This window comes from Glycine soja, chromosome 17 (genome assembly GCF_004193775.1).
Source record: "Glycine soja cultivar W05 chromosome 17, ASM419377v2, whole genome shotgun sequence".
Lineage (NCBI taxonomy): Eukaryota > Viridiplantae > Streptophyta > Magnoliopsida > Fabales > Fabaceae > Glycine > Glycine soja.
Window position 1 is genome coordinate 10,655,251 of NC_041018.1, and position 22,193 is coordinate 10,677,443.

At 35.5% G+C, this 22,193-nt stretch overlaps 2 protein-coding genes across 2 annotated transcripts; one reads left to right on the plus strand and one right to left on the minus strand.

The window, feature by feature from the left end:
- The first annotated feature begins 529 nt into the window (after positions 1-529).
- On the plus strand, positions 530-1,914 carry LOC114391830 (transcription factor TCP9-like). The gene has a single exon (XM_028352814.1). The coding sequence runs from the start codon at positions 700-702 to the stop codon at positions 1,720-1,722; it is 1,023 nt and encodes a 340-aa protein (XP_028208615.1). The 5' UTR covers positions 530-699; the 3' UTR covers positions 1,723-1,914.
- Positions 1,915-19,041: 17,127 nt separating this feature from the next.
- LOC114393805 (bifunctional dTDP-4-dehydrorhamnose 3,5-epimerase/dTDP-4-dehydrorhamnose reductase) lies at positions 19,042-20,365 on the minus strand. The gene is made up of 2 exons (XM_028355259.1): positions 19,801-20,365; positions 19,042-19,713 (listed from the first exon to the last, which is right to left on the minus strand). Exons 1-2 carry the CDS (start codon positions 20,251-20,253, stop codon positions 19,258-19,260), a joined length of 909 nt encoding a protein of 302 aa, XP_028211060.1. The 5' UTR covers positions 20,254-20,365; the 3' UTR covers positions 19,042-19,257.
- Positions 20,366-22,193: the final 1,828 nt, after the last annotated feature.

Genomic DNA, 22,193 nt, shown 5'->3' on the forward strand with positions numbered 1-22,193 from the left:
GAGGATATAATATAAATAATTGAGGGTTAAATTTGTTTTCAGTGTATGGGAATAAAACAAGAGTTTAATTTATATATATATATGATACATGGTGATATTATTCCATATAAACAAGATAAATAAGATTGTCTTTTATGGGAGTCTATTAAAAAATATATTATAAATGACATGATGTAATTAAATAATAATATAAAAATTATTTGTATTATTAATACATGTAGTATTTATTTTTAGTCCCTAAAAATAAATTGCTTTTTCTCATTAATAAAAATATATCAAATGTAATTTTTGTACATATAAAAAAAAACCTCCTTTCAATCTTTAATTTATAAAAATAAGAACTACATATAATATATTTTCATAAATAAAATACTATTAAAAGAGACAACTCATTTTTTGAAAACTAAAGATAAATATCACTCTATTTCTATATTTAATTCAATAATTAACAAACCACTGTTTGAATAAGCAGTATGTTACCTTTTTATCCGTGTATTTAATTAGCATTATTTATATAACATTCCCTTTGTTGAATTGCACTTGGGTGTTCTAGCCAGCAGCACACCTTAAAAAAGTTCCCGGCTCCTTCCTTGAATTTCACTGAAGCCATAAAGCCGAACACATTTACTACAATTTTTTATTTTATTTTCACAAATCAAGAAAAACCATTTCCAATTCCTTCCGTTACTCTGTGCTTCAATGGCGTCGAACCACGAGATGGATCAAGACGACGACGGAGGAGCAACCGACCTCAGCACCAGCGACGCCGAAACCACCACCACCAACCTCAATGGAGTCCCCAAACAGCACAACGCGTTTGAAGAAGAAACAACGGGGTTTCAAGTCTTGCCGCTGAAAAAGGAGGAGCCAACATATTCGGACCCGAACATGGGGATTACTCCCGTCGCGATGCAGGTTCCGGTCAAACCGGCAAAGCGCTCCTCCACGAAGGACCGCCACACGAAAGTGGAAGGGCGCGGCCGCAGGATCCGAATACCCGCCACCTGCGCCGCCCGGATCTTCCAGCTGACCCGAGAGCTCGGCCACAAGTCCGACGGCGAGACCGTCCGGTGGCTCCTGGAGCACGCCGAGCCGGCCATCATCGAGGCCACCGGCACCGGTACAGTTCCGGCCATCGCGGTCTCCGTTGGCGGCACGCTCAAAATCCCAACCACCTCATCGAACGAGAAAGAAGCCGTCGCCGACGCCTCAAACAAGAAGCGGAAACGCCCCTCAAACAGCGAGTTCGTGGACATAAACATAAACGACAGCGTTTCGCAGTCGTCCGGTCTGGCCCCGGTTCATGTGGCGCATGGCCTGGTCCCGGTCTGGGCCGTGACTAACCCCAGCATGGTGGTCCCCGCTAACGCCTTCTGGATGACACCCAACCCCCCCATGGGACCCGCAAACCAGCAGCATCAGTTATGGGCCTTATCTCCCTCCGTCTTCAACGTCGCGGCCAGGCCCATATCGCCTCTGGTCACAACAAATATTCCAGAAGCATGGCCCATTATGACGGCGTGCAGTAACGACTCCAACTCCGCCGTTAGCACGAGCACGGTGGGGGCTAAGGTGGCAACGGAGTCCAGCATGGCACCCAGTGTTAGTTCTAGTGGGACCAAGAGTGCCAGGACTCGGCTATTAAGGGATTTTTCGCTCCAAATTTACGATAAGCAAGAGTTGCAGTTCTTGGGCCGCTCTGGGACTCACGCGCAGAGTTAGCTGCTAGCAACTTTTTTATTTATTTTATGTCCAGTTGAATAAATGTGACCATGTGCAAATAAACGAGAAATGTCTGTGCTGTTTTTGCGACTTGTGAGAGATATGAAAGATGTCATGTGTGATAATATCATTTGGAAATGGGAAATGAAATAGTATCAGTCCGGAACTGCTCTGGCTGAATATTTGCAGATTTATTCATCTTTCGACCACCACGTGTGGTGAGGGGGGACTGAGGGAGTGGGGAGTGGGGCCCACCTACAAATGGAGATGGGTCTCCCCAAAAAAAACCACTTCATATTTTCACTCTAGCTACTAAGAATAGAAATAATTCATTTTTTTGAATTTCTGAAGGCTCTGTAATAGTAGCGGGTGGGTGGCCTAAAATTCAAAGCCGGCAGCTGCTCTTGCAGTTTGCGCACACAGTTACTTGTCTGAGTGTGTCCATTACGTCCCATCCTGTTTTGCATTCCAGACATTGGCTCCACGCGCTTCTTTTCTCTTCTAGGCTTCAGTGCCCTCCAATCACCCCCAACTTCAACTTCTCTTTTAATTAACATAAAATACCTCATAATTTATATTAATGCTAATTTAATATTTTATACTTTTATTTATTCCGAAACAGTTAAATCTTGTTAACTTACAAGAAAAAACTCCAGAGAGTCCTGCAGCACACTGCAATGCTCATCTACATTCAGGGCTTCTTTTGGCAAAGCAGAAGCCACACCAACATAATTTATTCCTAGTTTGGGCTTTATCCCGTTATCCCAAAAAACAAAAAAAACAAGACACCTAACACAATTTATTGTAAAAAAGAAAAAACAGATTTTTTCTTACTCTTACTAATTTTTTTTATTCAACAAATGTTTCTTCGACACAAAATTTAAAGTACAAAATGTTGTCTATTTGATTTTATGATCATTTTAAGATATTAAATACGGTTACGATAAAAAAAATAAGAAAAAAATAGTTAAATATAAATTATATATAATATCGATTTTTATATAAAATAAGACTTTAATTTTCATACATTAAAAATATAAAAAATTTAAATTGTTTACTAATTAAAAATCACTTTAAATAGTTTTTTTACATAACTATTACTAAAACTAACAATCATCCTAACAAAATAATTCAATAGCAATGTAAAAAAAAAATAAATACTTTCAGTGTATTATAATAAAAGTCATAAAGTAATGCAACAAGTGGTCCGATACACTGTTATTTTTTAAATTCATAAAGTAAAACATTGTTTTTTAGGTTAAAAGTTTTGAGATGTAAATTTTGACGAGTGTCAAGAGTGTCAATTAAGCAAATTAATACTATAATAATACTTACTTTTAATATAACTAACATTTTGACAAGTTTTCTTTATAAAAAAAACAATTTTACAACTTTAACCTCTTCCAAACATGATAACATATTTGAAAGCCCACCTTTTATTTACTCATGAGCATGAGAAGAGAAGGTCAAAATTAAATAGGGAATGCCTAAACAACTTAGCACATATTATTCTAAGAAAAATGAAAGGAAAGGGAGGGGTATGACCCACGCCTCCTGAGAAGACCAAAATGAAATAAAGGAGGGGAGGGGGGAGAAGTCCATACCAAATCCAATGCCTAAACTGAACAAGTTTACTTACATTAATTATTTTTATAAATAAAAAAATAACACTAAAAGAGGGGAAGGGGGGCATGGCCAACGTACGCCTGGCCCCTCTAAGTTCGCCACTGGACCACTAATAAAAATGACTACCATTGCAACTACGTGGTGTCTTTAAAAGATTTTAGGAAAATAAAGTCAAAATATTGATTTCAGCAGCCAAATAAAAATATAGCAAAACAGGACCAGTCACTCATTCTGCTAGCTGGGACCAAAACCGCTGCTAATCATTGTAATTGCAAACTATTCAAAGACAGATCCCTTCTTTACCCTGCTGCTAGAACCAGAGTCCATTAATTTTACATTCATTGAAGATGAACGTACGGTTGTAAGTTATTATACATTAACGGATTGTATTTTGGTTTAAAGGGTATTGGTTTTTTTTTTTTATGTAACTATTAAGTATTTTATCATTCACATTGTGTTTATTTAGTATTTCAACTGAGAATTTATGCAATGATGATGAGTTATTCTATTATAAATAGGATCAACTTAACTCTTATTAAAATGTTAGAATAACTCACGCACATTATTAATCAATTAAGATACAAACTTCCTTAAATTTGCATATATAGTTTTCTCTTTAATTGCTAAAAGTTGTAGTTTCAAAGTTTAGGGTATAAGAACGGAGAAATAAACTTAAATTATATACTTAACAAATAAGCACTTACCTTCATCTATGGAGGTATGACATGCCCTTCGATGCATCTACCTCCAAAGAAGCTTGAGAGATTTTGAAGACTTCTCTTAAAGGTGTTATGATGGTGAAAAGAGTGTATTCCTACAAACTCTACGTGGAGTTTAAATCCTTGAGCTAGAGTGATTCAACTCTATTTGATTTTGCAGATAGAGGAAGAAAAAGGGATAATAAACATAGAAGAAAGATTTTTCCTATTAGAGATGTTCAGACTTAAAATGTATTCATTAGAGAGCTCTGAGTCTCTCTGGTGTGGTCTATTGATTGATATCCTAGTGTATAATGTCTTTTCCTTTTGCTTCTTACTCCTTTTATAGGCCTAAGGTAGTTTAATTTTCACGTGACCTCACGCTTAGTTAGTGCGGGATTTCGCGCTAAGTGCGCCTTCTTCGCGCTAAGCAAGAAGACGCGCTAAACGAGTTGTCCCAATCTTCAATTTTTTCTTTAAGTTTTTGCATCAATTTTCTTTCAAAGCACTTGAAATCTTCTTCTTTTAAATTATGCTAATAAAAAACTACAAATATATTACTTTTTTTATTATTTCATTAAAAACAACAATAAAGTAAAAAAATTATAATTTTTCTTAGTCAAAATTGATTATCAAATTAACTCAAATTTCGCAGTTATCAATCAACTATCCATTAGCAGTCGTGGAAGAGGAAAGGATAAAGATAATTTTGATAGAACAAATGAAAAGATGTATGATAAATCTAATGATTAATATTATAATTGTCATAAATATGATCATTTTAAAGAGTGTATAGCCATCGAGTGAGATACTCAAATTTATAGAATAATACACTATTTGTAATGAGTTACAATCTTATAATCATTTTTGTGTTAGTGAAATACTTTTTGAGATGATTCCATGGATGTAGGCAAGACGTGTCGAATCACGTTAAATTATTGTGTTTGTTATTATTTTTCTACGGTATAATCTTTATGTGTGTTCTCACGATCCTTTGTAGGTGTAGATAATTTTATTTGAGGAAACGTTGGTTACCCAACCGTGGTATCAGAACGTTAATTTCCCAACAGGTTGTAAATCAAGGAAACATAATGGAGAAAAAATGGAAGAAGTTCGTGTGATATGATACAAAAGATTCTTCATTGTTTAACCATGAAAAGTGATTTTATGATTTGTATAATTAAAGAGTTAAAGGATTTAGATTTGATCTTCATGGACCAATTAATGGGTGATGAGTTCACTTTAAGCATACTAAGGTTTAAGAAAAGACATAATAAGCTTTTGGGGTAAGTTCCCAAAACCAAATCTTCTTTGAAATTTTTTTAAGAGAAAGAAATAAAAAAGACCATGATCATGAAATATGATACAAACGTCATCAAGCAAGAAGAGACCAAGACAATTTTGATAATAATAAAAAGAGTCATAAATATGAAAAAATGTAGATAAATCTAATGATAAATATTATAATTGTCATAAATATAATCATTTTTAAGAGTGTATAGCCACCGATATTATAAAAAGATCCCATCTTATCATGGCAAAGAAAGTGAGAAGTCAACATTTAATATCGAAAAGAAGAATGATAATTATTTACAAAATATTGACAATAGAGTAAGTAAATACATGTTTGATTACAAATCTAATTACAAAGATAAAAGCGTGGAACTTCAAGATAAGATAAAAGCAGATGTTTCCTTTAATGATTCTTCCAACATTCTAATTCAAAAGAAATGTGCAAATAATTATACTTCTACTTATATTCATATAAATTAAAAAACCATTATTATATTGTTTTGATTTGTTATTATTTTGTACTTTCATTATTATATTACTGTACACTTAAAACACATATTACAAATTAATCATTTTAGAAAATAATATGAATATAATTTATTTTCTTAGGTTTATATATTTAATATATTTGTATTCTTATTTTTTTTAATACCATGAGGATAGAAGAATACATAGATGCAATATTATTAGTGTTTTTGTTTTTGAAACATTTATTTGATATCACAAACCTTTAAAAAGTGAAATTGGTGCCAGCCAAGTGAATGTTCAAGAGACCAAATAGGTAGTTACATATTTCAAATAAATAGTAATACTTCTTGAAATGGAAAATATAATAATTTAAATTATAGAAACCTAATATATAGTAGAATTCATAGAATTTAAATACTTAATATCATAAGAAAAGAAAATAGAGTCAATAATTATAATATGATATTACTTTAAAATAATAAATAATACCAAAACATATCACTAAAATGATTAAAATAATAGTAAAACTATAATTTATTTATACAAACATTTAATTTCATTTATTTCATTAAATTAAATTTCTTTTTGTGTTATTGTTTTATTATTTTACTTGGCCCATTAATTTTTTTAATATTATAATTTAATTTTTTAAATAATAATAATAATAATTATAAAAATAAACAAAAGCAAAAGTAAATAATATTTGTATTTTTTTTGTGGGTTAAATAATATATGTGTTGTCATTGCTTATGTAGTCTTCAAGTTCAATTTCTGTCGTATCAATCGGTATACCCATAGTTATGCATAGAGAATATATTCTTTGGATATCCAAATTCTAAAGTCAATCGAACCCGAATTTTCTTTTTCTTTTTCTTTGAGGTAATCTCGATTATATGCTGTATTTCTGTTAATTATTGCGTGACGGAAGCATTGTCCATGTTTTTAAACTGAAAGTCAAATGTCAATTACGGTGACAATAATGGGCGTAATAAAATAACTTCCGCGTGTTTTTTGCGGAGGCAGGAAAATAAAAAATATTCTACGTTGCTAATGGGTCCGGAGCAGTAAAAACTCGGGGGAGATGCTAGGTGCACCCAGCAATATTGCTGGTACACCCAGCAACTTTTATGAATGGACAATTTCGCCCTTTAATAAAAAATTATAAAAAGCCCCCCCTCTTCGGAAGAAACTTTTCTGCTCCTGCTCATTCCTTCCGCGAAGCTTCTTCTCCCTTCTCCGCGAACTGCTTCTTCTTCTCCGTAAGGCAAGCGCGAACCTCGTCTTCTTCTTCTCCGCGAACGAGGTTAGTCTCCCTAACTCCCCTTTGCTTGTATGATACAACATTGTTGTAGCTTGTAGCAGTGGAACCTTAGGATAGTAACCTTAGGGTAGAAGACGAGAGGAGAGGACGCCAGAAAAAATGGGGAAAGGAGGCTGACGGCGGAGCCTTCCGGAAGACCCGTTAGGGGTTCTTCCAGAAGTTCCGGAAGAACATTTTCCGGAAAGTTTCCGGAAGAAGGGTTCTTCCGGAAGTAACCAAACGTCTTCCGGAAGAACACTTCTTCCGGAAGACTCTCGGAAAACCTCTTCAGGGAACTTTCCAGAAGAAGTGGTTCATCCGGAAGAATTCCGGAAGACGCGCACTTCCGGAAGAACTTTCAAATTTCCGGAAGACCTTTCCGGAAGAACCCCTTCTTCCGAAATGTTTCCGGAAGAACCACTTCTTCCGGAAGTGGTTTTTTTGTTTTTTTTGTGTTTTTTTTTTAAATTTTTTTAAACAGAAATTGTTTTTGTTTTTTTTTAAATGAATTATTTTATTTATTTTGGTTATTTTTTTTTAGATTTTATGAAAAATGAAGGTTGGATTTTTGATGTCATATTTTTTTTATAATTTAAATTGTGTATTTTTACTAAATATTAATTTGTAAATTAATTTTTTTTATAAAAGTAGTTGTGTTTGTTTTTGTTTATTGTTTATTTTTTAAATTAGTGTTTTTTCTTTAAAAATGAAGTTGTCTATTTTTATAATTAAAGTTGTGTGTTTTGGAAGTTTTATAAAAATACTAATTTTTTATAATTAATTAGTTTATTTTATTATAAATGAAGTATTTTATTTACTAAAAAAATTGTGGATGTTTACTAAATAATTTTTTTTACATTAGTTGTTTATTTTTTTTTTAAAATTAAGTTGTGGATGTTTAGTAATGAATTATTTTTATATTAGTTGTGTTTCATTTTTATAAATGAAGTTGTTTATTTTTTTTAAAAAAAATTAACTTGTGGATGTTTACTAAGTAATTTAGTTGTGTTTTTTTTAGAAATGAAGTTTCTTATTTTTTTTTTTAAATTAAGAGTTGGATGTTTACTAATTAATTTTTTTTACATTAGTTGTGTTTTTTTTTTTATAAATGAAGTTGTTTAATTTTTTTTTTAAAATTAAGTTGTGGATGTTTAGTAATGAATTATTTTTATATTAGTTGTGTTTTTTTTTTATAAATGAAGTTGTTTAATTTTTTTTTTAAATTAAGTTGTGCATGTTTATTAATAATTTTTTTTACATTAGTTGTTTTTTTTATATAAATGAAGTTGTTTAATTTTTTTTTTAAAATTAGGTCGTGTATGTGTGAAAATAATTTGATTTAAGTTAGTCTTATTTGTTTATAAATAAAGTTGATTTTTAATAAAGAAAATTGTGTATATTTTGACCGAAAAAAATACGTGTTTGACATGATTTACATATCATGGCCAGAACACGAGGTTTAGGTCGTGCCATAGGTAGAGTTGTAGGCAGAGATAGAGCTGCTGACGAGGATGCTGGCGATGTTCCCGAGAGGCGTAGGCCTACTGCCTCAGCCCGTAGGCTACGCGTTCATCAGATGACTACGGAGGGACGTGATATGGCTGAGGACATCGCTGACATGACTGATTATGTCCCTGAGCAGCCTACGGAGACACCTGAGATGCGTGCGGACGCATAGGATGCTGATAGTGGTGAGGGGTCAGATGGTTATGATGCTGCAGAGGGATTCCCTGGTGGTCCACGTGACCCGTCAGTGCTCACATCATTTGTCGAGCATGTAGCACATGCCGTGTGGAGTGGACAGGTATTTTAATTTGTTAATTATTTGTCATTGTTTATTTATTTGTTTATGATTATTTTTTTTAATAATTGTATAATTTGTACTTCAAATCAGGAACGTCCTGATTTGAAGTTAGTGTCACATGGGAGGAAGGTGACACTGATTGGGAGGCCAGTGCCTGAGATTGAAGGCCTGGTGGCTGCCACAGGATTAAGTCCACTGATAGATTGTTCAGTTATTACTGGCGATCCTGGACTTATATCCGCATTTGTGGAGAGGTGGCACAGTGAGACTAGCACCTTCCACCTTCCTGTAGGAGAGCTGACGATCACATTGTATGATGTGTCGTCCATTCTACATTTGCCCATCACTAGCGCCTTGCACAGTTTCCACGCTCTTTCTACGGAGGAGGCCAGATTCTTGCTTACGAAGTTGATGGAAGTGTCTGCGGAGGAGGCCAGAGCCGAGACAGCACTCACACGTGGAGCATATGTACGATTAGGCTGGGTTCGTGACATTTATGAGACCAGATGTCAGGCCCGGCGGTGGATTGTCGCAGCTCGCGCTTATCTGCTGCACCTTGTCGGTTGCACTCTTTTTGCTAATAAGAGTGCAACATACGTGCATGTGGTCCACCTTGACGCTTTCCGGGACATCGCTCATAGTGGTGGTTACGCTTGGGGGGTTGCCGCGCTGGTTCATATGAATGACCAGTTAGATAAGGCTTGTAGGACCACCACCCGATAGCTTGCGGGGTACTTGACGCTACTTCAGGTAAATTTTGTGTTTATTAATATGTTAGGTTCGATTATGATTTAAATATGTTTTTATGTTATGTTAACCTCAATTATTGTGTAGTGCTGGATCTATGAGCACTTCCCTAGTGTGCATCAGTGCGTGACTGACGATACATACCAGGAGACGTCCCCACGTGCTTCCCGGTGGTTGACGTCGAAGGCGCACATGAAGGGCATAACAGGAGCACCCTACAGGGCACGTTGTGATGGTTTGACCGTCACAGATGTGTCCTGGTTGCCGTACACGGAGTATCGGGGTGTTAGGGCGTTTCAGGAGATTTCATCGTTCCAGGATCAGCTCAGATGGGGTCCTATGATCGTTACAGTTCGACCGGAGAGGGTGGTACGCTAGTTCGGTTACATCCAGAGCATCCCTCCGCCGCCTGTTAGTGCACGATTGTCACACGATCAGATAGATGACAGGTGGATGGAGTTTACGGATCACTTACTACCTGCGGGTCAGCCTTGTCTAGTGCCTGGGCAAGTATCTGCGGATTACATTGAGTGGTTTTTCCGCATATCTCACCCTTTCATGACACCGACCCAGGCAGCTGACCAGCAGAGGGATGCACCAGCTGCAGACCCTGAGGACTACATACAGCCGCCCAGCCCCCAGGTTCCAGTGGCATTTGACCCCCCTCCATATGTGGTAAGATTATTTGCGCGTTTAATGTTTTATGAGTTGTTGTTTATTTTGAATTTCATAATAAATGTTTTTACTGACTTTGACAGGATGATTACGAGGGATATGAGGCGATTGCACAGAGGTTGGAGCGTGTGCTCAACCTTAGGATAGTCACTGCAGGCACAAAGTTATATGACATTATGCAGGACTGCCTGACGATCGCGAGAGGGGGACCCAGTGCTGATGGGACGGTCAGGGCTCGTCAGAGGCGCCGCACGGACCATTGATTATTGTATTTATTTTGTTGTGTTGTAGTTGACATGAATATTTGTAATTATTACAGTTTTTGTTTAATATAGTTGACGTGTTTTGCACAGTTTATTATTTTATAATATAGTTTGTTATTCCGATTGTTTGTGGTCCTTAAACGAAGTTTACGGTTGTTTTAAATTTATTTTTAAAAAAAGGGAACCTAGAATCATAAGTTTTGTTTGTAAGAATTACATAAAAAATAAAAGTTTTTCAAATGATTAATAATTCATAAGTGAACCCTTTTTTCCATGTTCAAGTACCCATGTTTGTAAGAATTACATAAATGAACCATTTTTCCATGTTTGTAAGAATTACATAAAAGACATAAGTTTTTAGTATCATGAGTTTTGTTTGTAAGAATTACATAAATGAACCCTTTTTCCATGTTCAAGTACCCATGTTTGGGATTTTTTTGCGTGGGTGTGCCTGTGCCCTGAGACAATGGAGGGCGGCCATTTCTCATGTTTGAACGTCAAAGAATCCAAAAAAAATAGTTCCGTTCCCCGGTTCCGTCAACTAACACATCAAAACAAAACCTCAAAATCCAAAAAAATTGGAAATGAACCCTTTTTCCATGTTCAAGTACCCATGTTTGGGATTTTTTTGCGTGGGTATGCCTGTGCCCTGAGACAATGGAGGGCGGTCATTTCTCATGTTTGGACGTCAAAGAATCCAAAAAAAAATAGTCCCGTTCCCCGGTTCCGTCAACTAACACGTCAAAACAAAGCCTCAAAATCCAAAAAAATAGGAAATGAACCCTTTTAACAATTTATTTTTTGCACCACTGAAACAACACATTCAACTTTATTATGGGAATTAAACACGCCGTAAACAGATAAAGGTTACATCAACAAAAAAACAAAAAATTGAACATCACATTCAGTTGTTTAGCGACGTCCCACTGACCTCGTCTTCAACATATTTAGTAAAGACAGCTAAAATTTCTATTGGTCCATATTTTTTCCAGTAGTTAGATTGTACTAACACCTTCAGCAGTTCTTCATTGGTGATCAGCTCATTTATTCATATTTTATAACCGTATCTGAATACTCAAACCGAGCTGGTTGGCGGAAAAACAATCGTCTTACCGTTTGTGATTCGTGAATTCCAAGAGGGGGAATCCCTTTAGGTGCAACTTGCTTGATTAAATTCTTCAGTTCATCGATGGTACATGTTGAAGGAATTTGAAATTTCTTAGGATTTTTTCCTGTGAACGCGCATCCAACAAATTTGTTTTGCGGTGGCATGTTCCATTTCCCGTTGTAATACAGGATCGCGTCATGAATACGAGGCATAGTGCGTTCAAGTAAGTTTATTATTTCATCTGGTGTTCTTCCAACGGTGCATAATAACTCAATCGGACCAACACAAGAAAATTGATCATTACACATTAACATTGTGTTGACATCGTCATCATTTATCAATTTGATACACTCAAAGCGAATTTGGTTACCTGTATCGGTGAATGGCTTCCGGTAGTGAATTTCATCCAAAAATTGTTTGTCGGATAGCTGAAGGGTATTGTGTATTCTGGTTTTTAGGCTTGCAAAATCACACTTATTTGGTACTCGAATAGGCACCGGAGTTGAAGTTTGGAAGTAAACCCCAGTATCATTGTGAATAATCGATCCATTTGGATAAATGAAAGCCAACCTTGAGTTGACAATCGTCTGACTGCTAGTTTCTCCTAGAAATGCCATAGTTTGTGTATCAGTTGGGAGATTATTTGAAAGCAAGATATTGTGTGATTTAGTAGCCTAGTCTGCCATATATATAGATGGTTGTGACCGAGCCTTTGTTTAACTTTGTTTACAAAAAAATAGACACGCGTAAATGTGTAGTCAAGTCAGCCAATGTGTTGTCGCTAATGTGTAGTCAAGTCAACCAATGTGTTGTCGAGCGACTGCTAGTTTCAAAATGTGTACTGAAGTCAGCCAATGTGTTGTCACGCTCAAACTGTAATACGCATGCATGTCATTATGTGTTGTCAATTATGACAATGATGTATGCTGCACGCGTAAATGATTTTTGTTGGACCAACAATTTCCTTGCTTAACCAAACGAGTAGTTGATAATATTAATTGGTTAGTAACGGGTTACAACAAATTATATCGCATAATGAATACAATTAAATAAACAATGTTTAGTCTTCATTTAGGTCTACATAGTGTGTTTTGAATTGCCCATTGCTTTGCCTGAGAATAACAATTGCTTGACCACAACAGCGCTGGGGGCGGCAACGGACAATGGTCTTTCAAATAAACCTGTTGTACATGAACAAACATTATATCATGCGCTGACCGTGCCAAAGGAACCAGCGAAGTCATTGCATAATTGTTACACTAACTATATTCAATGTACCTGAACAAAATGATTTCCAAACACGTGACCGACACATATGATGCGGTGGCCAGAAGAGTCAGGTGGTGGTTGACTTCTAAGAGGGAAAAATGTCATGCTTTGTTGTTGGGACAACGATACAAGGATTACGTTATACCGTGAAGCAATCACATATCCCATGTCTGTTATATCCATCCACTTGTCCACACTAACCTGAATGAACCAAACATACACATGTAAGTAATTTAAACATTGTTATTAAAAAAAATTAACCTAAAAACATACCTTTGAAAAGCCATCAACAAGTAGGGACAACTTTAATTGTTCAAATCTCTCTGTGCCACCGAAGAGGTTGATGTACTCATGCGACCACCTGCCAAGTTCTTTAAGCAATTCATTACGCACTAACGGCCACGAATCTTCCCCCATACCTAATAAAGCGCCAATGGACCGATATCCACAGTTACCGTCCACTTTCACATCCACAACGTCACGAATGAAACCTTGAAAGAATGACGCAAATTGATCCAACATCGGGATGATCCTTGTTGGCTGACGCGGTTGAGAACATGATGCACTTCGTTTCACTGGAGAGTTACTGCTTTGAACAGAATGAAAAGCATCAACATACTCCCAGTAAGACGGATCACGCTTTGTGGATGTTTGACTTCTTTTCATCGGTTTCTTCGGTGCACCTTTAGTGTTCACCTTTGACGGAGGAAGGCACATAGAGTTATGATCAGGGTATGCGATTTCTCGAAGTTTACTCTTCAGAGTTACTTTGCCAGCCACATCAAGTTCATCAAACCTTTTAGATATGAGCTCTATTTCTTCCTTGATGGTGACTTCTGTCTCACATAACCCTTGGTCTGAAAAGCAAAGTCTCCTCCAAAAAAGATGGACTGACTCCAATGGGATGCTGCTAGCAGTATACCTAGAAAGTTCACATGCACAAGGAAGCCCGTGCGTGCTTCTCATCACACAACCACAAGAAGAGAGATTGTTGCCGAGATAACGTAGACGGTCAATCTCAGAAGCAACTGATTTAAAGCATCCCTCGAAACCATTCCAAGAAGCCTCTTGTATAAGGTTTTTTTATATACATGGCCAACCACATGCGTACTGGTTTCAAAGGATGCTTTAATTTCGACGTGTTGCAGCGTGATCATGTTGTTCATGGCATCCCAAACACTACATAGGTCTCCAACGCTATTTTGTAGTACTCTTTTGAGAGCCCAATGAGCTGATTCAACCCTACATTTAAAATACACAACAAACATGAAAATATACAACAATTAAATATCATTTAATATTAATCGTTACTAAAAAATAAAATCAGTTGTTAATACCTGTTTGTTGTTGTGTTGCCTAGGTGCATGACCTTATTCGTCCATGCTGTAATAAATTTTTCCTTGTGGGGGATAATCCATGTGTCGTTAACATAGTCAACGAACATCGGCCAAGGCGAACAAGCAACTTGAAACTTCTGATGTGACTCATGGAACTCGTATTCGAACGGACAATCAACCAAAGTACCCCAGCTATCCATTACATAGTCCCACGCATTTTTTTCCCCGATTAAAGATTTGCACTTCGCCTTCACATTCTTATCGATATGAAACCTGCACAACAAATTAGTAGACTCGGGAAACACAGTTTTCACTGCATTCATCAGTGCTAGGTCTCTGTCAGTGACAATAACAAGAGGGAGGCGATCGTGTCTTAAAAATAGGCCTCGAAATCGTTCCAAAGCCCATACAATATTATTAACACGCTCAACCTCCAGATATGCAAACCCAGCAGAGAATGTCATCGCCGTTGGTGTCACTCCAACAAAGTCAAGTAGTGGGAGTCTGTACCTGTTTGTTTTGTAGGTACTGTCTATAAAAAACACCAGATGACATGCATTGCATAACTTTACTGCATCTGGGTGACACCAAAACAGATCACGCACCACAACGTCATCCTTCAATCTATGCCAATGAATGTATTGATCACGTTCGAGAAGCTTCATCAGATGCTGCATTTCGGTATCAGCTCCTCTTATTGAAGAACGATATGCACTTCTTGCATTGTAAATTTGCTTTATCGTGGTGTAACTGTCGGCGTTGTGTTCCTTCAACGTTAGCAAGATGTTTTTCGGTTTCACCATCTACTTTGTCATATCAGCAATAATTTTCTTTTCTTCCTTAGTCAATCGTCCGGCGTATGGATGTCCAACTAAGGACTTCGCCAATTCATGATTATGAATCCCACAGATCAACTTCACCATCCAACCTTCCCCTCCACGCACTGGTTTCCCACGAAGCCTGAAGGGACAACCACATTTCCTACTCCCGGTGTCTTTTCTAACGAATTCTTTATTTCTACACTTGTACGTACCACTCCTTTCACACCCAATTAACACAAATGAACTTCTTCCTCTGCTACCGGTCTCTGTGTCAGATCTCATAATCACTGCAACAAATCCATTTTCATGGGCAACTGTTCGAGCCCATTGCAAAACATCATCTCGAGTAGCGAATACCTACAACGCAACCCTAACATATTAATTTTCATACAAACCATCAATTAAACCAATGACTCAAATTATCTATGATTACCTGAGATGTATTAAAAGCATTTGAACAATCGACATGTGGTTCATTCACTCCACATTCTTCTTGATTATCATAATCATAATCCATATGAACTTCTTGTGACATCGCAAAGTCATACCTCCATTGATCTTCGTCCATCTTAAGGACATATGCATCATACACAAGTACATTCAAATTATCATATAACCACATCCAAAAATTTACTACACCTTAAATAACAAACATATTAATAGCACATATGCATCATACACGACTATATTAAAATTATCATATAACCACATCGATAAATTGACTACTTATTAACTAACAACTAATACAAATATATTCTAAATTTATAACTACATTATTTACTTAAACTAAACTTATCACTATAATAAACAACTAATAAAACATTTTTGTACCATTATACATTTAAGTTACCTAAATCATTTAATATTATACCATTATACCTAATTAAATCAATAATCCACAACATATATAAAACAGAAATAAAAAAAATTATAAAACAGAAATATATATATATATATATATACCATTATAAAACAAAAAAAATTATTAAATGAATTTTATTGTTATAAATTTTAATGTCCACAATATATACCATTATACCTAATTAAACAAATAATCCATTAATCCATTATTAACTAACAGAAATATATATATATATATATATATATATATATATATATATATATATATTATAAAACAGAAATAAAAAAATGCTAATAATTTAACATTCCGGAAGATCTTCTTCCGGAAGTTACTGAGGCCTATTCCGAAAGAAGTGTTTCCGGAAAACACTTCCGGAATGGGCCTCAGTAACTTCCGGAAGAAGGTCTTCCGGAAGTTACCCATTCCGGAAGAAGTTATTCCGGAAGTGTTTTCCGGAAACACTTCTTCCGAAAAAGGCCTCAGTGCCTAAAATTTCTTCCGGATACACTTTTTTTTACTGCTTTTCTTCTCTAAAAACTTGCCGGAAAAGAAAAAAAATACCCATAAAAGCGTACCTCCGACAAAATAGGAAGAACAACCACTAACAAAACTTCAAATACCGAACACGGGACCACCGAATCTCTAAATACTTCACGGGACCACCAATGGAAACTGCAAAAGGGACCACCGAAAGAACACCAAGCAACCGGAAGAAACAAAGCAGAAGAAAGCGAAAGGCATAAAAAAGAAGCGAAAAAAGCGAAAGCGCAGTAGAAAGAAGTGTGTACGCGTTAATTTAAAGAAAATTACACAAGGGCAAAATCGTCATTACATACGCATTAAATATTATTTTATTTTTACTTATTATTATAAAATGAAAATTCTTATTTCGTTACATACGTTCACTAATTATTTAATTATTTATGTATAATAATATTAATTATTTTATAATTTAGTTTATCCATTAAAAGTAAATTATATTATCAAATAATTTTTTTTTTTAAAAAAGTTAACTTCCGGAAGAAGGTTCTTCCGAAAACTTCCGGAAGTAGTTTATGGGTACTTCCGGAATTCACAAATTCTTCTTCCGGAAGATGTTTTTTTCCGAAAACTTTCCGGAAAAGCTTTTTCCGAAAAGTTTCCGGAAATACTTCTTCCGGAAGAAGAATTATTGAAGGGCAATTTTGTCACTTCACTGTTTGCTGGGTGCCCCAGCAATAATGCTGGGTGCACGTAGCAACTCCTTTCTTCATATAAGAAACCCTTCCTTAGGATTCTTTGAACTTCAGCAATGTGAGGTAAATTACACGACAGATCCCCCTTTAAGCTGAGTTCTCTTATACTTAACTTTGTATGGGAACTCTTTTTGGTCTTCTCATTCTTTATTCTATACTCTTCTATCTTCATACAATTCCCTCCTGGAATGGCTTTCTAAATAGGATGTGTTTTTCAGCTCTTTTTACCTTGTTGAATCAAGTGACTTAACTTATACATTTTGGATGCTTTCCCAAATTTCATGCCCACAAGAAGAGCACAAGAAGTGATTGAGCCTCGTCAACTTACTCTATAATCGATAATTTATTGGTAAACATTTAAACCAATAATTCATTCATCCAATACTTCGATCGAGTCGTTGTGTTCAGAACTTCATAACATTGGTTTCCATTAATTATTTGAGTGATAAACAAAAATGGAATGACTTCATAGTGCATAAAATAGAATCACTAAAATATTTTTTTTTTAATCTTTACACGCGTATAAATCTGTTCATGGGCGTAAAATAGCAAATTATGCCCTCGTTTCCTGACATTGTTTACGTCTTTACGAGAACATTTAATTAGATTTTTTAAAGATGATTTTTTTTCTTTAATTTATTTCCTACACGTGCATCATTCATTCAATTCAAATATTAATACAAGTCAACAATTAAACGTGAAAAAAAATAATAAAAAAAAAGGTTTTAAGGGTCTGCATAATATTGAAAGTCAAAACTGGCGAACATATACGAACGTGTTGTTTTGGTTGAAAAACTGAGTTTTCTTAAAGATGTAACCTTTGATTTGATTTTAATATTCAAGTGTATAGGAAAAAAAATGGTGGAAAGGACCCTGATTTAACTCCTTATGATACTTTGAGAAATTAGTCTCTCACAATAGAAATATATTCGGGACCAAAAACAAAAAGTAGAGCACACATTTTAACTTAACAATACCAAAAATTGGTCTTTTCCCTTTCTTAATTCCGGAGTGGGAGTGCAGAAAGGGGTATGAAACGCCCCAAGTGAATTTAAATCAGGAAATGTTGGTAACTTTACAAATGATAATCTAAAAAGAATGAAGTGTGAATATAATTAGAAACGAAAATCGTGGACGTGTGGTGACGGGTTAAAGCATGTTTGGGAACCCTGTATCATTGGCATTGACAATGGGCTTATTTGGTCTGAACTTTGAACTGATAAGTGATAACCAAATATCACTATTTTCTTTTTTAATAGACAAATATTAATTTATTAAAATGTTAATTTTCGTTAGTAATAAAAATTAAACTCAGCAACATTTTTCCTCTTTCTTTCTCCTTTATCCAACTCAACTTATATTTCCCAGTGAATAACAACACTATTGAGCATTAAGGTGTGCAGGCGCTTCCTACTGAATGGTTTTCCCTTTCTCACTTTCTCAGTAACAAACCCCGTGAGACTGTCCAGACAAGCATCATCACCCTTATGGAACCCAAAAGAATATAATTAAAGATCATAAGAATAAGAATAGGGTATTTTTCACTCGTCATGTTATGTTATTATGGGACTGAAGATTTCCAAGTCTTACCGCAGAAAATCAAATTCCACTTGGTGAGCACGCAATGTGTAATGTAACCATTATAAACCTCAATATTTATGGGCATTATCAAGTATCAACTAATTGGTTTTCAATTTTTGAAGGCAGTACTAACGCTTCTTTTGGTCATCGTTACTATGATTACAATCCTTAAGTTTGTGTGTTTGACAACCCCTTGAAAAGTACAAAATCAGATTTGGAATGAGAAAAACTATAACTGCCAACTCCTTAATATCTTCATGCTCAAACTCAGATGCACTTAAAAACGACAAGAAATTTATTCAATCACGAGCGGTAAAAATACAACATACAAATAAAAATAAGGGAGAGTGACATCTACACAAAATCCACACAAACTTAAATCAAACGAGGACAATAATAATAATAATAATAATGATGATGATGATAAAAATGAGAAAAGCTTGAACCTTTAGACTTGAGCTTTAACCTTCTGGTTTGGCTCGAAGACATACTTAATAAGAGAATCCTTAATAGACAACAGTTCTGGAAATTCCTTCTTCAATTTGGCAGCGTCAAGCTCATTGTTGCTCCTCGGAGCAACAATCACCTTGGCCTGTTCCTCGAGAGTGAAGTTGTTCCAGGTGAAGTTCGGGTCAACATAATCTCTGTACATCTCCAAGATTTCATTGTGACTAACCACTCCTGGGTTAGTAAAGTTCCAGATCCCAGTCAGATTCCTCTTCCCCATCTCAATTGAAATTGGAAGCAGTTCATCCAATATAGTCATCGAATTCGGAATATCCACAACCTTCTCATATCGAGTGATCTTAGTGATAAAATTGCGCGGGTTCGATAAATCAGATGAGATAGGCATCCTCACTCGCAATGTACACACATTATCATAGTTCTTCAGCAGATCCTCTACCTGCAACAGATCAGAATTATTATACAAATTGTGTTATTCAAATCTCAAGGGAAATAAATAAACTGTGGCTTCTTTATACACTCATACCATTGCCTTGGTCTTGGAGTAAAAAGAACCGGTGAAATTGGGAGAGTCGGTTTCTTTGAAGCCGATACCGGATCCGAGGGGGTGATCGGAGTCGTACTCGAAAATGCAACCGGTGGCGTAGTTGATGAGAATGAGGCCGTGGTCGCGGCAGACGTCGGCGAGAGTGAGGGTTCCGACGACGTTGGTTCGGATGGTCTCGACTTTGTGGGACTCGCACCAGTCGACGTTGGGGCGGCCCGTGACGCCGGCGGCGTTGAAGACGTGGGAGGGCTTGAGCAGGGCTATGTCGGTTTCGAGGGAGGCCCGGTTCTCGAGGCGGCCCGAGCCGTAATGGAAGGAGATGCCCTGGGCCCGGCAGAGGGAGCCGAGGAGGCCGCCAATCCAGCCCGTGCGGCCGTAGATGAGGAAGTTTAGGGGCTGGGCCGCAGAGGCGCCGTTGGCTGGGAAGCCCATGGATGTGGCTCTGTGACAGTGAAAGAAAGAGCGAGAGAATACGCTAGATCTCTGCTCTGCTGTCTCTTGTGTCTGCCTCTCCCTCTACCTCGTCCCTTGTCCCATTTATTTGCCACGCATGTGTGCCTCAATGGAACACACACAATATTCAATATTCCGTTTTAATTTTTCAGACTCATTTATATTTTTGCAAAATTGCTCTCAGAGTATAACTACTTGGAAAATCATTGTTTTCGGAAATTTCAGCTGACAAATATGTTTTTTTTGTACATATAGCCCAAGTATTTTGAATTTTAAAAAAACTATGTAAAAATATTACGATTAATAAGATTTTATTTTAATGTTTAATGGTTTTGTCATTTTAGACTGTCTTTCCATCACTCTTAAAAAAACATTCAAAAGTACAGTAATTAATGAAAAAATATAATAAATAAATGATAAAGGATGAATAAAAAAAATTAAAATCATCGCAACTTTTATTAATATTTTAATAGATAATTGATTAAATATTTTTTTTCAAAGGAAGCTGATTCATTATAGATTTATGTTCTCTTATGTAAAGTTATGTTAGTCTTTCATGTATTAACATATTCTCAATGACACTCATGTTTGAACATGTTTGAATTTATTATCTTCGTTATTTGGTAATATTTTATAGATTTGTCTATTGGTTCAATTGAAAATTTATCACAATGACATCTTTTACAAAAAAAAACTTGTGAAATATTGTGCATAAATGTCTAAAATATTATAACCACATCTTGAAAATAATAATTTATTTATTTTAAGCAATATTTGATTTCAATAATTTATATATGTACCGTTTTGGCCGCTCCCCGACAATCTCATGTTCTTAATATTTAAGGACTCAAAGCTAAAGGATTATATACCGTTCCAATCGCCATTGACCGATCCTCATCCACTACTAGTTTTATTTACACGTTTTCTAATTAAAATATTTCATTGTGGTCAGATATCAACAGTTGAGAAATAATAACTCATATCACTCCCGTAACACCACTCTTTTATGAGGTCAAAATAATCATTAAAAAAGCACCATTATGAGACATCAATAATAATGGGATTAATGAGTAACAAAGAGGAGGGGGTGACCGTTATGAAAGAGAGAAGAGAGTCCTATGAATAAGAACCCCCATGAAGTTTGGAACGTATATTACATTTGATTTAGTTGAATACTGTGGGCCAAAGTCTCATAAAAAGAATATTCTAATTTAATTGATTTTATATTTAAATATTCTAATGTTAAAAAAATATTTACAATATACAGGTAAGATAATTGAATTATTTTATTATATTATATTTCAAGATAACTAAAATATTTAAATCTTTCATGAAAATTTTAAACAATTTTTTATATATTCTTATAAATATTTTAAGAGAAGATAAGTAAAATAATATAATCTCAAAATATATGTGATTAGTTTATTAACCACTTGACGGGAACAACTATGTGCATGTGCCTGACACTCAATTAGCATGTTACCACCCTCTTACCTGGGCTCTTACCTGGCTTCGCAGTTAAGATCAATATTTTAATACGAACCAACTATCCAAATATTTTTCTTGCCACAGACATGTTTATGCCTCATCATTTATGGCATATTTCCAATACACTAGTAACTAGTAAGTAAGCCACAGAGGAACGACGATATACACAGTACACCAGTAAGCTTTGTTTCAATTTTCTGGTTATGTGGATTTGAGGGATGTAACAAATTCTTCAGTTTAATGGTACCAAATTTTTGCTAGATGGTACCACATTCTTCAGTATGATTTTTTTTTTTTTTAACAAAACAGAGGGTCAATTATAAAATTCGAAAAGAAAAATTGCTATATAGCGCTGATGTTAATTTTCTTGACTTGTCAATTGTTGCAATTTTCTTATAAGCTGCTCATCAAAGGTGGAGAAATTATTTGGT